This window comes from Onychomys torridus, chromosome 22, assembly GCF_903995425.1.
Source record: "Onychomys torridus chromosome 22, mOncTor1.1, whole genome shotgun sequence".
Lineage (NCBI taxonomy): Eukaryota > Metazoa > Chordata > Mammalia > Rodentia > Cricetidae > Onychomys > Onychomys torridus.
The window spans coordinates 18,693,427-18,707,704 of record NC_050464.1 but is presented as its reverse complement, the minus strand read 5'-3'; the positions used below and the strand labels follow the sequence as shown (position 1 = coordinate 18,707,704).

At 52.4% G+C, this 14,278-nt stretch overlaps 1 protein-coding gene across 3 annotated transcripts in view; it reads right to left on the bottom strand.

Annotated features, from left to right (window-relative positions):
* The window catches only part of Eln (elastin), a 43,649-nt gene that overhangs the window by 12,305 nt on the left and 17,066 nt on the right, over positions 1–14,278 (bottom strand). The window contains exons 7-22 of one of the 3 annotated variants that reach the window (XM_036172495.1): positions 14,147–14,248; positions 13,740–13,874; positions 13,596–13,658; positions 12,884–12,931; positions 10,791–10,862; positions 9,815–9,844; positions 8,992–9,063; positions 7,589–7,630; positions 7,143–7,187; positions 6,822–6,869; positions 3,882–3,974; positions 3,733–3,792; positions 2,679–2,846; positions 1,548–1,601; positions 1,033–1,122; positions 306–350 (exon numbers count right to left, since the gene is read on the bottom strand). In XM_036172495.1, the coding sequence (XP_036028388.1) occupies positions 306–350; positions 1,033–1,122; positions 1,548–1,601; positions 2,679–2,846; positions 3,733–3,792; positions 3,882–3,974; positions 6,822–6,869; positions 7,143–7,187; positions 7,589–7,630; positions 8,992–9,063; positions 9,815–9,844; positions 10,791–10,862; positions 12,884–12,931; positions 13,596–13,658; positions 13,740–13,874; positions 14,147–14,248 (1,167 nt within the window). The remainder of the gene's footprint in view (positions 1–305; positions 351–1,032; positions 1,123–1,547; positions 1,602–2,678; positions 2,847–3,732; positions 3,793–3,881; positions 3,975–6,821; positions 6,870–7,142; positions 7,188–7,588; positions 7,631–8,991; positions 9,064–9,814; positions 9,845–10,790; positions 10,863–12,883; positions 12,932–13,595; positions 13,659–13,739; positions 13,875–14,146; positions 14,249–14,278) is intronic. The other 2 variants (XM_036172496.1, XM_036172497.1) reach the window with 2 other exon arrangements.

The window sequence follows — 14,278 nt, the reverse complement described above, 5'->3', positions numbered from 1 at the left end:
ATCCATCCATCCATTTATCCACCACCACCCACTCAACCACATGTATATGTGTACGTGTGTATGGATAAACAAAGAGGGAGGTGGGGGGCAGGACTGCCTAGCATCTTCAACACACTCCTTTGGAGTGTACCAATAGTCTTAATAGCAAATGGTCATGGTGGAAGAGCTGAGTGTGCCTTAGAAGGCAGATGGGGGCTGTGGATTTGCATCTTTGCCCTGGAGGCCCAAGTGTGAGGTTGCTCTGCCTTCACTTAGAGCCTAGGCTCCACAGAGAGAAGGGCATCAGATAGGGCGATGTTACTCACCATACTTAGCAGCTTTGGCAGCAGCAGCAGCTGCTTGGCCTGCACCTGCAAGGAAAAGAGAAGAGTAGGTGGGTACATGGATAGATGGGTCAGAAGGATGGAGCAGTGGGAAGACAGGTGGTCAGGCAGGCAGGGGAGTAGTACCCAGTTAGAAAGATGGACGGATGGGTGTGTGAATGGATTGATGGATGGATAGGTAAATGGATGGATGAATGGATGCAGAGATTGATGGATGGATATATAGATGGATAGATAAATGGATGGATACACCGATGGCTGGATAGATGTATGTTTCCATGTATGGGTAGATAAATGGATGAACAGGAGATGGATGATGCATAGATGTGTGGATAAATGAGATGACTAGGTGAATGGCTACATGGATGAATAGGCAATAGATTAATTAATGGGTAGAAGGATGGATAAATAGATGAATGGACAGATAATGGATAGATAGATAGATGGTTGGATAGATGGATGGACAGATAGATGAATGGATGGATTGATAGATAGCTGGAGAAATGGATGGATGGGTGGTCTTTTGCCTAGATTGCTGCTGAGGAACGACCCTAGCTTTCCCTTCCCTTAAAGGCTGTGACGATTACCTCTCTCTTCCATAGCACACCCAAACCCACATCCACTCTCCAACTCCCTGCATGACTTGAGACCCTTACTCCTTCTCCCCCAGCTTCTCAGAGATGGAACTAAAGCTCGTGGGGAAGGATACCTCCGAGTCCAGCTCCAGCTCCAACACCATAGCCGGGAAAGCCCCCAGCACCAACTCCATATGTTGGGATGCCAACTCCAGCTCTGGCTCCTGTGGAGGAGAAAGAATCCAATGAAAAGAGACTCCTGTGAGGCTGGGCAAACTCTGGAAGGATGCTCATTGGCTAGGAGAAAGGATGCGATGCATGCTTCTTTTAAGCTGGTCCTTGAGGACAGGAAACTGGGATTCCTGGGGTCCCGGACCAGTCTCCTCCATGAAATATGAGCCTTTCCTGGTTCTCTTCCCTGGGTATGTGGGGAAGCATTGCTTTGCTATGCAGAAGTGAGTGGGTTTACTTCTGTCCTTTGAGAGGACTTTGGCCAGAGCATGGAAGAGTAGGGACACTACCTAGACTGGAGGTGTCATCCTGGGATGGCACTCAGCAACATGGCTTCATGGTTGGAGACACAAGTAGCTCTGTTTGGGGCTTTCCCTGGGCCAGTGGAAGCCAGAACAGGGATGGCCAGGGCACTCACCGTATTTGGCAGCTTTGGCAGCAGCTTTGGCGGCAGCAGCTGGTGATACAGCCCCTGGGGAGATCAAGGGGGACAGAATGCTCAGGAGAGAATGGAGGAGAGATAGTCAATATATAGCCCCTCTGTCTACCTGTCTGTTACTCCATCTTTGTTTATTAACTGTAGAGCTGAGATACTTGTTCATTCACCCATTCATCTTCTATCCTGTCTCTGTTTATCCACCTGCTGTCTGTCCTTAGATCTCAGTCCACCCACCCACCCGTTAGCTCTCTGTCCATTCGTAGATTGACGGATAAGATAGATAAGCAGATGGATGAATGTATGCATGGATGAATGGATAGATGGAGCAACGGATGGATGGAAACCCATGTATCTATCACTTAGTCACTTGCTGTTGTATCCATCTACCCATCAGCTTACCCACCCATCTGCCTGTCTGTCCATCTATCAATAGCCTACATACCCACCTGCCCATCTATTCATCAGCTTGTCTCTCAGCCCACCTACCTATCTATCCATCACCTTAGCCACCCACTTGCTCCTGCATCCATGCAACCATCCATGCATGCTCCCAAGTATCGATGCATCTATCCCTGCATCCATTCTTCCAAGCACCCGTGTAGCTTCCTACCTGCATGCCCATCTGCTTTTCCATCTACTGATGCATCTTTCCCAACTGCTCTTAGCCCATGTATTCCACTGTTCTTGTATCCATTCAGCCTCTGCTCACTCTCTCATTGGTCAGTTTAACTGCTCATCTACATGACTGCCCACTTGACCATTTCCCAATCTATCCACTTACTCATCTATCTCCCCTTTACTGAGAGAACCTACTTAGCTAAGGGCGGGGGCATATTAATGAAAGGCATGGTTCCTGCCTCGGCAGCATACTGTTAAGTAGGAGGGAAGTTGGAGAGGCTGCTGTTACCGGAAGCTAGTTAGAAAGTTGTCATAGTCCAAAAAAGGAGGGGTTAGACTTGGTCAAGAGTATGTATAGATGAATGAATAAGACTTAGGGAGCATCCAAAGTCTTGGCAATACTCTACATTGCGCGCGCGCGTGCGCGCGCGCGCGCGCGCACACACACACACACACACACACACACACACACACACACACAGCCCAGCTTACCTGGTCCACCCACAATGCCTGGGCCTCCGATACCAGGGCCCCCAACACCTGGGATGCCACCAACACCAACACCTGGAATACCACCAACACCTGGGATCCCAACACCTGGGATTCCAACACCTGGGACCCTAACTCCTGGTCCACCAGGTACTAAGCCTCCAGCAGCTCCTGTAGATGAAAAGAGGATTGTCTCAGACTGAGCCTTGTGGGACCTCTGCAGGCCTCCCAGGGCAGATGTATAGGTCAGCTTTGGGACCACAGTCCAGATGCTGAGTGCAGCATCACATGCAGATGGGTTGGTGATTTCTCTACAAGGATTCAACTCATCAGAGTGCTGGAGATGGACTAAGATGGAGCCCAGAGAGACCTCTAGTTTGGATATGTAGCTGGGAAGGACATGATCAGTTCTAAAGCAAAATCAAAATATCTGCTATAGGCACCTAGGCTGTGTTTTTGTTTGTGTGTTTTGTTTTTGTTCTTTTGCTATCATGTTTTATTTTGCAATGCTGGGAATTGGAACCAGGACTTTGCACATGCTACCACTCTACCACTGAGCCACACCCCAGCCCCTCACTGGGGGATTCTAGGCAGGGGCTCTACCACTGAGCCATACCCCAGCCCCTCACTGGGGGATTCTAGGCAGGGGCTCTCCCACTGAGCCACACCCCAGCCCCTCACTGGGGGATTCTAGGCAGGGGCTCTACCACTGAGCCGCACCCCAGCCCCTCACTGGGGGATTCTAGGCAGGGGCTCTACCACTGAGCCACATCCCAGCCCCTCACTGGGGGGCTCTAGGCAGGGGCTCTACCACTGAACCACACCCCAGCCCCTCACTGGGGGATTCTAGGCAGGTACTGTATGGCAGCATCTCTTCCTCTACAAAGTCCATGCAGAGTAGAAGCCTTCTTCCAGGTAGAGTGACCAGGATGGACAAAAGCTTCTCTTTGGGGAAGGTCAGAGTGTCCCTAGGTGATCAGAGGCAAAGTCTCCCCCTCTTCATGGCTCTTCCGTGTTCATGCAGAGCCCTAAGCCTGCCACTTCTGGGGACACTCACCATACTTAGCAGCCTTAGCAGCAGCCTTTGCTGCAGCAGCTGCTGCAGGAGTCCCAGCGCCTAGGAAGACAGACAGGACCAGAGGGTGAGGCTCTGCCCCTGGGGCTCCCCCGAAGACATCTCCACCCTCCAGCTGGGTGAAACATTACCTGCAATGCCTCCAATCCCAGGAATTGCTCCAGCACCACCAGGAATGCCGCCCCCTCCAACACCAGGGAGGACCCCAGCTCCTCCAGCGCCTGCTGGGACAGAGATGGCATCATGTGGCTCCCCAGAGCCGCTTCTGAGGCCAGAAAGGAAGGCTCCAGGGGTGCCAGCATATTGTGTGTGTGTGTGTGTGTGTGTGTGTGTGTGTGCATGAGTGTACTTGTGTATGTACACGAGTGTCAAGGCAGGAGGTTAATCTTGAGTATATTGCCTCCAGAACTTTTTTCTGTTTTCCTCTCTCATATGTATGTATATGTATATGCATGTTTTTCCATGCATGCGGGGGCACATGCATGTGAGTGTTCATGCATCTGTCTGTGCATGCATGCAGAGGCCCAAGTTTGATGTCGGGGAATCATCCTTGGTGTCCTTTCACTTTATTCATCCAGACTCTCCCAATCAATATGGCTAGTCTTACAATATGGTCTGACTCTGAGGAATTCTCCATCTCTGCCTTCCTAGTCTGGAAACAGGTGGGCCATTGCATCCGGCATCTCTGTGGGTGTCTGGGGGAATCCGAACTCCAGCCCTCATGCTTACAAAGCAAACACTTAAACCACGGAGCCATCTCCCCATTCCCCATCTTGATTTCTGAGACAGGGTCTCTCACTTTTACCTGGACTGTGCCAGCTAGCCTGGCTGGCCAGTGAGTCCCAGGTATCATCCACCTGTCTCCACCACTCCAGTGCTGTGATTACAATATGTGCCCCCTCGCCTGCCTTTTTAATATGGAATATGGGGCATGGGACTCGGGACCTCATGCTTGGGTAGCAAGCACTGTGCCAACTGAGTTATCTCCTGAGGCACCTTACTGCCTGCTTTTGTGAGGCAGGGTCTCAACTAGGTAGCCCAGGCTGGCCTGAACTCTCAATCCTGCTGCTCAGTCTCCTGGTGGAATGCTGGCTTTTTACCCATCATCCTCTCACCCAGAAACAAGCCTCAGTCTCTCCAGATGGGCTTGTTTGGGAAGGTTTCTACCCCAGAGTTCTTGGGTTCTCCCCCAAAGTGTCCGTTTCGACACGCTTTTGAAGGGAGTCCGGTGTTCACAGACAAATCCTCTTCTAATCACTGCTACATACTGAGAAACCACAAGCTCCGTTCCTTGGGCCAGAGGGGCCCCCAAAGGAATGCTGAAGGCTTCCTTTCCCTGTGTTCCAAAGACTCAGCCAAATTCATAATCCAAGTGTCTGGCTGCCCGGCTCTGGCAGCCCTCTCTCCAGGCTCTCCAGCTCCCATTTCCCAGCTATTCCCACCAAGCCTGATCTGCCAAGGGGCCTCTGTGCCTGGAGAAAAGCCTGGGGGCCTCTACAGGGCAGGATCAGTTCTTTCTCTAACTTCTGCACACCCCCTCATCTGGTAGGGTCTTCTGTCCTCCCTCCCCCTGACCTGGAAACAGGAAGACCTCCTGGGTTGGGGACAGAGGAGAGGACTTTGACCCTAGTGAGCTGACCTCTATCTGAAGCAGGGAGAAGATGCCCACTCTGTCCACTGCAAGGACATGGAACCACCACACCACACTCCTACCACACTATATCCACAGCTAGGCTGTCGAAGGGATTGTGGGCTTGGGGAAGGGTTCCATTTTTTGCAGTGCATGTGAAATGGATGTACAACGTTAAAAAATTCTTATACAGGTACTGCCTGTATTTCTCTCTAATCACCATGGTGCTGATCTTTATGCTTGGGTGCCTCCTTCCTCTTTTGTTAATGTTTTGAGAAGGGCCTCATATAGCTCAGGACAGCCTCAAACTTGCTATGTAGCAAAGGAACACCTCAAACTTCTAATCTGCCTGTCACCCCACCCCCTCCTCCTAAATGCTGAGACCTCACACTCAGTTCTTTCTCTCTGACCCACAGGGCAAACTCCACCAGTATGCTAAGGCCTTGAGGGATGGGTTACTTCCTTCAAGAAGTTTCCCTCATCCTCCCCATGGAGAAATAATGGCCATGTCTACATCCCCTGAGATGGGTGGGTGGAGAAAGGGGTGATGGGTGCAGAAAGGAAGGATGTAGGAATGGAGAGAGGAAGGATCAGGGAGGGAGAGAAGGAGGCATAGATGGAGGTGTGGGTGGAGGAGAGAGAGTGGATGGAGGAGGGTGGGTGAATGGCTAAGAGAGATGGCTGGAGGGAGGGATGGGTGTGTATATGTGTGTGTAGTTAGGGAAGGGACAGGTGTGGGAGAAAGATGGGTAGGATTGATGGATGAATAGGAGATGGATGGAGGGGCAAGGAAGAGAAGGAAAGATGGGTGGGTGATGGATTGAAGGAAGGGTGAGTGAGAGAAGAGTAGGGGATGGAGGGAGGGGTGAAGGACGGATGGGAAGGGGAGTGATAGGTGATGAACAAGGGATAGGTGGAAGGGAGGGGTGGATGGATGGGTGGAGGGTGGGATAAGGGAAAGAGGGAGGTGTGGAGCAATGGATAGAGAGAAGGAGGGAAGAGTGGGTGGAGAAGAAGAGGAGGGGTTGATTGGTGGGTAGGGTATGGATGGATGAAGGACGGGAGGGAGATATGGACGGATAGGTAGATGGAAGGAGGGAAGGGTAGGGAGGCCATATGTATGGGTCGTGTTGAAAAGGGTGATAAGAGAGGCTGGAGAGATGGCTCAGAGGTTAAGAGCACCGACTGCTCTTCCAGAGGTCCTGAGTTCAATTCCCAGCAACCACATGGTGGCTCACAACTATCTGTAGTGAGATCTGGCACCCTCTTCTGGCCTGCAGTCATACATGCTGTATATGTAATAAATAAATAAATATTTAAAAAAAAAAAGAAAGAAAAGGTGATAAGGAGACACAGAAACCATCTGGCTTGTTATTCTTCTAACCATCGCAGGATGGGGGAGTTGGGGGTCTGGAGGCTGGCAAGGGTCTCCAAAACTCACCATACTTCGCTGCTTTAGCTGCTGCCGCCGCTGCCTGGGATCCGACCCCTGGAAGAGGGGAGGTGAGGGGACCCTAAGCATGGTGCTGGTGTCCAGGTGTCTCCAGAGTCCCAGGCTCCCAGCCCCACAGACACCCAGAGGTAGCTGGGGGCTTCCTAGCCAGTAAAGGCCCAAGAGCTTGTCCCAGCCCAGATCAGTCTAGGCTTGGCCCGAGGTCCTCAGGCAGGATGGGTAAGCTTGTGTTTTGGAGAGTCCCTGGAGCTGGGGGGTATTGGTGTCCCTGTGGCTGGAAGCAGGTGAGATTCCCCCCTCCCCACTTACCTGTCCCTGTTGGGTAGCCAGCCTTGCCTCCTGCACCAGCCACTCCTGTGAAGAAGATGCTTGGTTGTCACTCACACAGACCTCGACACTCTACCCTCCCCTGTTCCACTCAGCTGGAGTCTCCCCCGTCACCTCCAATAGAAGCGTATATAGATACAAGCATGCAAAGGGGAGGCATCCCATTTTACGGACAAAGAAACTGAGGCTTAGAGAAGGGAAAATGGCTGGCTCAAGGTGTTGTGATAAGCAAGCGGGCCAGGACCGAATGCTGGGCCAAGTCCTCAGTATCAGTCTTTGTTCTTTGAGAATTTTTATTCTGGCACTTTGCCCCTTCTCCAGTCTGTCTGGGTGCTCTCTTGGCCCATGGCTGGGGCCTCAGTACCCTTGCCAGGCCCATAGAGCTGGAAAGGCTCAGAACACCACAAATCCATGGGGGTCTTACTTACCATAGGGCAACTTCCCATTGGTGTAGGGCAGTCCGTAGCCACCTATGGACAGAGCAAGGGAGGGGTGGAGTGAAGGAGCGGTGCGTGGATGGATAGTGAGGGGGAGGCACAGGGGTGGGAGGAAGGGGTAGGTAGGGTATGTGGGTGGGTGGGCGGATGGAAGTATAATTCAGGAGGGGAGGATTGGATGGAGAGATGAATTGGTATCCGGAAGAAGTGATGGATGGATGAATGGAAAGGGATAGGCAAGATAAGGGAGAGATAAATGGGTAAAGAAGTGATGAATGGGCAGGAATGGGTGGAGAGAAGGAATGATGGATGGATGGATGGATGGATGGATGGATGGATGGATGGACGGATGGGTGGATGGACAGATGGGTGGATGGATGGATGGATGGATGGATGGATGGATGGATGGACGGATGGGTGGATGAACAGATGGGTGGATGGATGGATGGACGGATGGACAGATGGATGTATGTATGTATGGATGGATGGATGGACGGACGGACAGATGGATGGATGGATGGACAGACGGATGGGTGGATGGATGGAGGGAAGGAGGGATAGATGAAGAGGAAGGGGTGATGGAGAGATGGGGGGAGGCACCTTGCTCATCTCCCATCTACCTGAATGGACAGACCTCCCCCCCTCCACAGGAGCTGTAACACCCTCTTGAGGGTCATCGGCTGTTAATATCATCTACCTACCAGGTAGATGACCCCCGCTCCTCTCCAATCCTCAGTCCCAACATGGTCCCTGGGATCTGAGTGTCTACCTTGTGTGCATGCTCCCCACAGGGAGCTGCTGTCTGGACTGACGGCTGTGGCAGAGGTGACGGATAGCTAGATATAGTAGCTACAATGTGACTAGGGTGGGTAGGGTCCCATTCTGTAGCCCAGGCTGGGCTTCCAACTCACTGTGTAACTCACTAGTAGCCCAGGCTGGCCTTGAAACCACATAATCCTCCTGGTTCCAGCTTCCAGAGTGCTGGGGTTACATCCTAGTCCAACCAGGCCTGGCTTTAAGTGCTAAATCTTATAAGTGTGTGTGTGTGTGTGTGTGTGTGTGTGTAGGCACGGATACCACTGTGTGCAAGTGGAGTTCCTATGACAACCTCAGGTATGAGTCATCACCTTCCTCTTATCTGAGGAAGGGTCTTTGTTGTTTGCCGCTAAGTACAGCAGGCTCGCTGCCCATGAGCTTCCAGAGAGTCTCCTGCCTCTGCCCCCATCTCATCATAGGAGTTCTGGGATGACAGACACACGCTGCTGCAGCCAGCCAGCTGTGTGTGGGTTCTGGGGATTCCAACTCAGATCTTCACACGTGTGCAGCAAGAGTTTACCCACTGACCCGTCTCCCTCCACCCCAGCCAAGCCTCTTGAAACCTAACTCCCGCTTACCTGGCAGCTTCGGGGCTTTGATGGGGTAACCCAGGGGGACACCAGGCTGCTGTCCCCCAAAGGGCCCGACACCTGCAAGGACAGAGAGAGTGAACCAAAGCCCGGGGCTCGTCTCTTCTCACCCCCTGCCCGTCAGTCCACTCTGCTCACGTGGAGTGAATTCATTCCCCACCGCACTCTGGAACTGTCCTGCCTAGAGGGGCCTCCCTGTCTCTCTGTCAGGGGTCAGGGAAGCACTCCCCAGTGATATGCTGTTAACTGGTGGGAGCCGAGAGACACACCCTACCCTCATCTGGCCGACCTTAGGGCAGGGCTGGGAATCTCAGTTCCTTTTGGATCCACATCGATGGAGTTTGGTTTAGAGCAGGGGTTCTCAACCTTCCTGATGCTGTGACCCTTTAACACAGTTCCTCATGTTGTGGTGACCCCCGCAACCATAAAATTATTTCCGTTGCTACTTCCTAAGTATAATTTTGCTGCCGTTATGAATCAGAACACAAATACTGATATGCAGGACATCTGATAAGTGACCCCTGTGAAAAGGTCATTCAGCCCCCAGAGGGGTCACAACCCACAGGTTGAGAACCACTGGGTTAGGCACCCATGGCCTGGGACTGATAACACGTTGGGCAGAAGCCTGGCTTTTGATGCTCTTTCTTTTTTAATTTTCAGAACGTGGGTTCTGGGGATTGAGCTTAGGCCCTCACCCTTGTATGTGATAAGCACTTCCCCAAGCCTTTGCAGTGACAGATGAAGGGATGGGGCCAGGTACGGCTAGGCTTCTGGGTGTCTAGTTCGCCTAGGGAGAGCGGCTTCAACTCACCTGGGATTCCAGCAAAAGCACCACCTCCACCTGCAAAGACAAAGAGCTGTCAATGCAGCCCAGTGCTGAGTGTGCTTTCTTTGTTTATGCTGGACAAGAGATCTACCACTGAGCCCTCACTGGGGGACTCTAGGCAGGTGCTCTACCACTGAGCCACACCCCAGCCCCTCACTGGGGGATTCTAGGCAGGGGCTCTACCACTGAGCCACACCCCAGCCCCTCACTGGGGGATTCTAGGCAGGGGCTCTACCACTGAGCCACATCCCAGCCCCTCACTGGGGGATTCTAGGCAGGGGCTCTACCACTGAGCCACATCCCAGCCCCTCACTGGGGATTCTAGGCAGGGGCTCTACCACTAAGGCTCATCCTGCTCCTATTCATTCACTAGTCTTTTGTTTTCATTTCATTTCATTTCATTTATCTATCTATCTATCTATCTATCTATCTATCTATCTATCTATCTATTTATGAGATAGCGCAGGTTGTCCTGGAACTTGGTGATTCATCTGCTTCTGCCTCCCAAGTGCTGGGATTAAAGGCATATATATACTACCATTGCCTGGCTCACTAGGGGGTTTCTAAGCAAGTGCTCTACTATTGAGCCATACCCCTCAGCTCTCTTTTTACTTTTTCTTTTTTTTCCCTCTTTTTACTTTTAACTAATTTTACAGTGGCCCACCAAGTTGTGCAGGCTGGCCTTGAACTTTCAAACCTCCTGCCTCAGACTCTTGAGCTGTTTGGGATTATAGGCCTAGGTCACTAGGCCACGGTTACTCTATGGGCTTCCTGAACAACATTCTGCCTTTTCTTGCCACAGAAGCAGGGCTGGCTGGGATGTAAGAAGTACCTCCCTGTCTCCACAGGAGTGCCCAAATAAGCCTGGAATCCCAAGGTTTCCCTTACACCCCAGGCCAGTGCGGCCTGCAGGCTGACAGAGGATCCTACCCTGGCCCCCAGCGCAGTTGGCTGCACATACCTGGAGCCTTGGCCTTGACTCCTGTGCCAGTGGGAACTCCGGGGAGCACCCCCACACCTGGGAACCGAGCTCCTGAGTGGGCAGAGACATGGGTGACAGTGAGGGACGGGTACCTTGGCAACCCCTGCCCACCTTAGGTCTATTAACGAAGCTATTTCAGTACTGATGGCCATCACAGGTGGGACTCACAGGGCAAGGTAAGTAAGGACCAGTTTGTGGGGACCTTCTTCCTCTGTGTGGCTCAAGCTGAGAGGATCCTATCCATCTATCCATCCATCTATCCATCCATCTATCCATCCATCTATCCATCCATCTATCCATCCATCCATCCATCTATCTATCTATTATTTCTTGATACTGTGAATTGAATCCAGGGCCACAAATATGTACTATTCCCTCACTGGGGGATTCTAGGCAGGGGCTCTACCACTGAGCCACACCCCAGCCCCTCACTAGGGGATTCTAGGCAGGTGCTCTACCACTGAGCCACACCCCCTCCAGTGCTCTTCTTACTTTTGAGACAGGGGTTGGCTAAGTTACCCAGGCCAGGCTAGAACTTTTGCTTCACCTATCTCAGCTGTCCAAATGGCTGGGGTAGCATGCCTGTGTCACTAGACCTGGCTGGAAGATGTAACTCTTAATCCCAAGTCAACTGAGCCTGATCTCAGCCTCGGTGGGCCTCAACTGTAAGTTATAGTTCCTTCATGACCAAACTTAGGAGAAAGGGCACAGAGAGATCTATAGCCACACCACCCTGAATGTGTCTGATCGCAGAAGCTAACCAAGCAGGATTGGGGCTCGTTAACGCTTGGGTGGGAGAGAGCATAGAGAGGCACAGCCAGTGTGACATGCCTCATAGTGGCTACCTCTCAATGGATTGGAATCTACCAGACTCTTCCCTCCTCTCCTGCCTCCCCTGGGGCTTGGCTGCCTCAACCAGGAAGGAAGGGGTGCTCTGTCATCAAATCCCTGAATCTGGGCTTTTGGGGGATTTCAGGAGGCCCTGCTGGATGGGGAGGTAGGTCCTGGCAGGGAAAGAAGTGAGGGGCAGTTGTTAGGGGGTGTCCTGGAGGGCAGACTTCCTGGGCGTGCTTATGCCTGGTGACTCAGGGCTTTTGGGAAAAAGCTGGCTACACTACACTAGGGACTCCATCTGTCCTCGGAGGACTGGTTTTAAGGCTGTGATGAGGGTGTTGGCCTGGGTGAGGGATTGGGTGGGGCTGGGGAAGCTGACCTTTGTTGCCAAGGACCTAATGTCCATTAAGTTGAACTTGGACACTTAGGCAACCAGTCATTGGCCTCAGCTGGTTTCAGATTTAGGAGGAGGGGGAGTGAGAGGGTACATCTCCAACTTCTCTCTTCCTTCCTTCCTTCCTTCCTTCCTTCCTTCCTTCCTTCCTTCCTTCCTCCCTCCCTCTCTCCCTCCCTTTCTCCCTCCCTCCCTCCCTCCCTCTCTCCCTTCCTTCCTTCCTTCCTTCCTTCCTTCCTTCCTTTTAGGTAGAGTCTCTTGTAGTTCAGGCTGGCCTAAAACTTGTTATGTGGCCAAGGATGACCTTGAACTCTGGATTCTTCTGTCTCCACCTCCCCGGTGCTGGTATTACAAGAGTACATCACCATTTCTGGTTTATGGTGTGCTCTGGATGGAACCCAGGACTTTGTATATGCTAGGAAAGTACTCTACCCACTTAACCATCCCCAACCTACTCTTTTAAAAAATTATCTTTAGTTTATGGTGTTTGGCCTGGATACATGTCTGTACACCATATGCATGCCTGGTGCCCTTGGGGAACAGAAGTTATAAATGGTTGTCAGCAGCATTGTGGGTGCTGGGAATTGAACCCAAGGTCTTCTGGAAGAGCAGCCAGTGTTTGTAATCACTGGGCCATCTCTTTAGCCCCACTTTTTGTTATAAGGGCACATTATGTAGCCCAGACGGGCCTCAAACTTAGGATCCTTATGCCTCAGTCTTCAAAGTGCTGGGATGAAACACATGTCCCACCACACCTGGTTTATGTGACGCTGCGGATGTAATCCCTGCTAAGTGAACACTCTATCAACTGAGCTACGCCCCACCTCATCCTTCTTGTTCTCACCTGTGCCTGGGAGTACTCCGCCAGGGTATACACCTGGAAGACCAACACCTGGAGGGAGACAAAAGGACAAGGAACTTTAGCAGAGGTGTGCTCATCCCACCAGACAGCGGCAAAAAGCGGTCCTGGACCCGCAAGCCAGTGTGCCCACTGGGGCAGCTAGAGACAGACATAGCCTGACCACAGCTCTCCCTGTTCCATGTCAGAGAGCCTGCAGCTTCTTCAGAGCACTGATTTAACTGTCTTCTGGAGCCCACAGCCTGTTGACACAGCCCAGCCAGCCCACCTCAAGTCTAAAGGCTTCCAGATGTTAGCCTTTTATTTAACCTGAAGTCACTTCCTAAAGAGCACGGGGCCAAATGAGCACCAGATGGGGGTGCCGCAGGATGCTGGGCTCCCCTCCAGCCCTACCGGGAACAGCTGTGGGCCCTTCTGTCCTGACTCAACATTTAAAACCTCAGTTTCCCCATCTGTGATCCAGAGCCTGTCTGTGAGGTCTCTTTGTGCTCCAAGATCATAGAAATTTTTAGAAGTCAGGTCAAGTCACCACCAGCTCCATCGCCCAAACAGGTCTGCTGCTTGGGATCCGGCATGTGCTGTTCCCTTCATCTTCCAGCGTGTTGGGGGCGGGGGCGGGCTCTGACCTCTGCAGACTCCTAGACCTCTGACCTGTCCCTGACCCCTAACCTCCATCCACCATAGATTCTGCACTGACCGGGAACCTTTCCAGGCTTGACTCCAGCTCCGACTCCAGCTCCGACTTGAGGCACAACAGCACCTGAGCGGAAGGGATTGTAGAGCTGACTCTACCCAGGCCTGCAGGCCCCACCCTGAGTGCACGCAGGTCCGGCCACCATACCTGTTGATACTCCTAAGCCACCGATGCCACCAATACCACCAACACCACCAGGGACGCCGCCAACTCCAACACCACCAGGGACGCCGCCAACTCCACCACCACCAGGAACACCACCAACTCCACCAAGTCCCGCCCCTGAATAGCCAACAGCAGGAGAGTTCAGGGGTCAGACAGAGACTCTGCCTTGAGGGCCAGGTGTTAAGGTCTGGTCCTGTCACTAAGCATCTTCAAGACTGGGTGCAACTAACTGCCCTCATTATCTCTCCAGGGGAGGAGGATTCCCCCCACCCCCCACCCCTAGTTCTATCTCCTGGGTCTGGATGAGGGAGAATTCTCTGACAATTTCAGAGTCTGGGAAAGCTAAGGGGGCTGGCGGAACTAACTATCCCTAAAAAAACGCCACTCACCGGCTTTGGCAGCTGCTTTATAAGCCGCAGCAGCCCCCGCTGCTCCTCCGGGCACCAGAGCTCCTGCCCCTGGGTAGGTGCCTCCAGGAAAGGCCCCCAGACCTGTGGAGGAGAGCGTAACTGAGGTCCGGA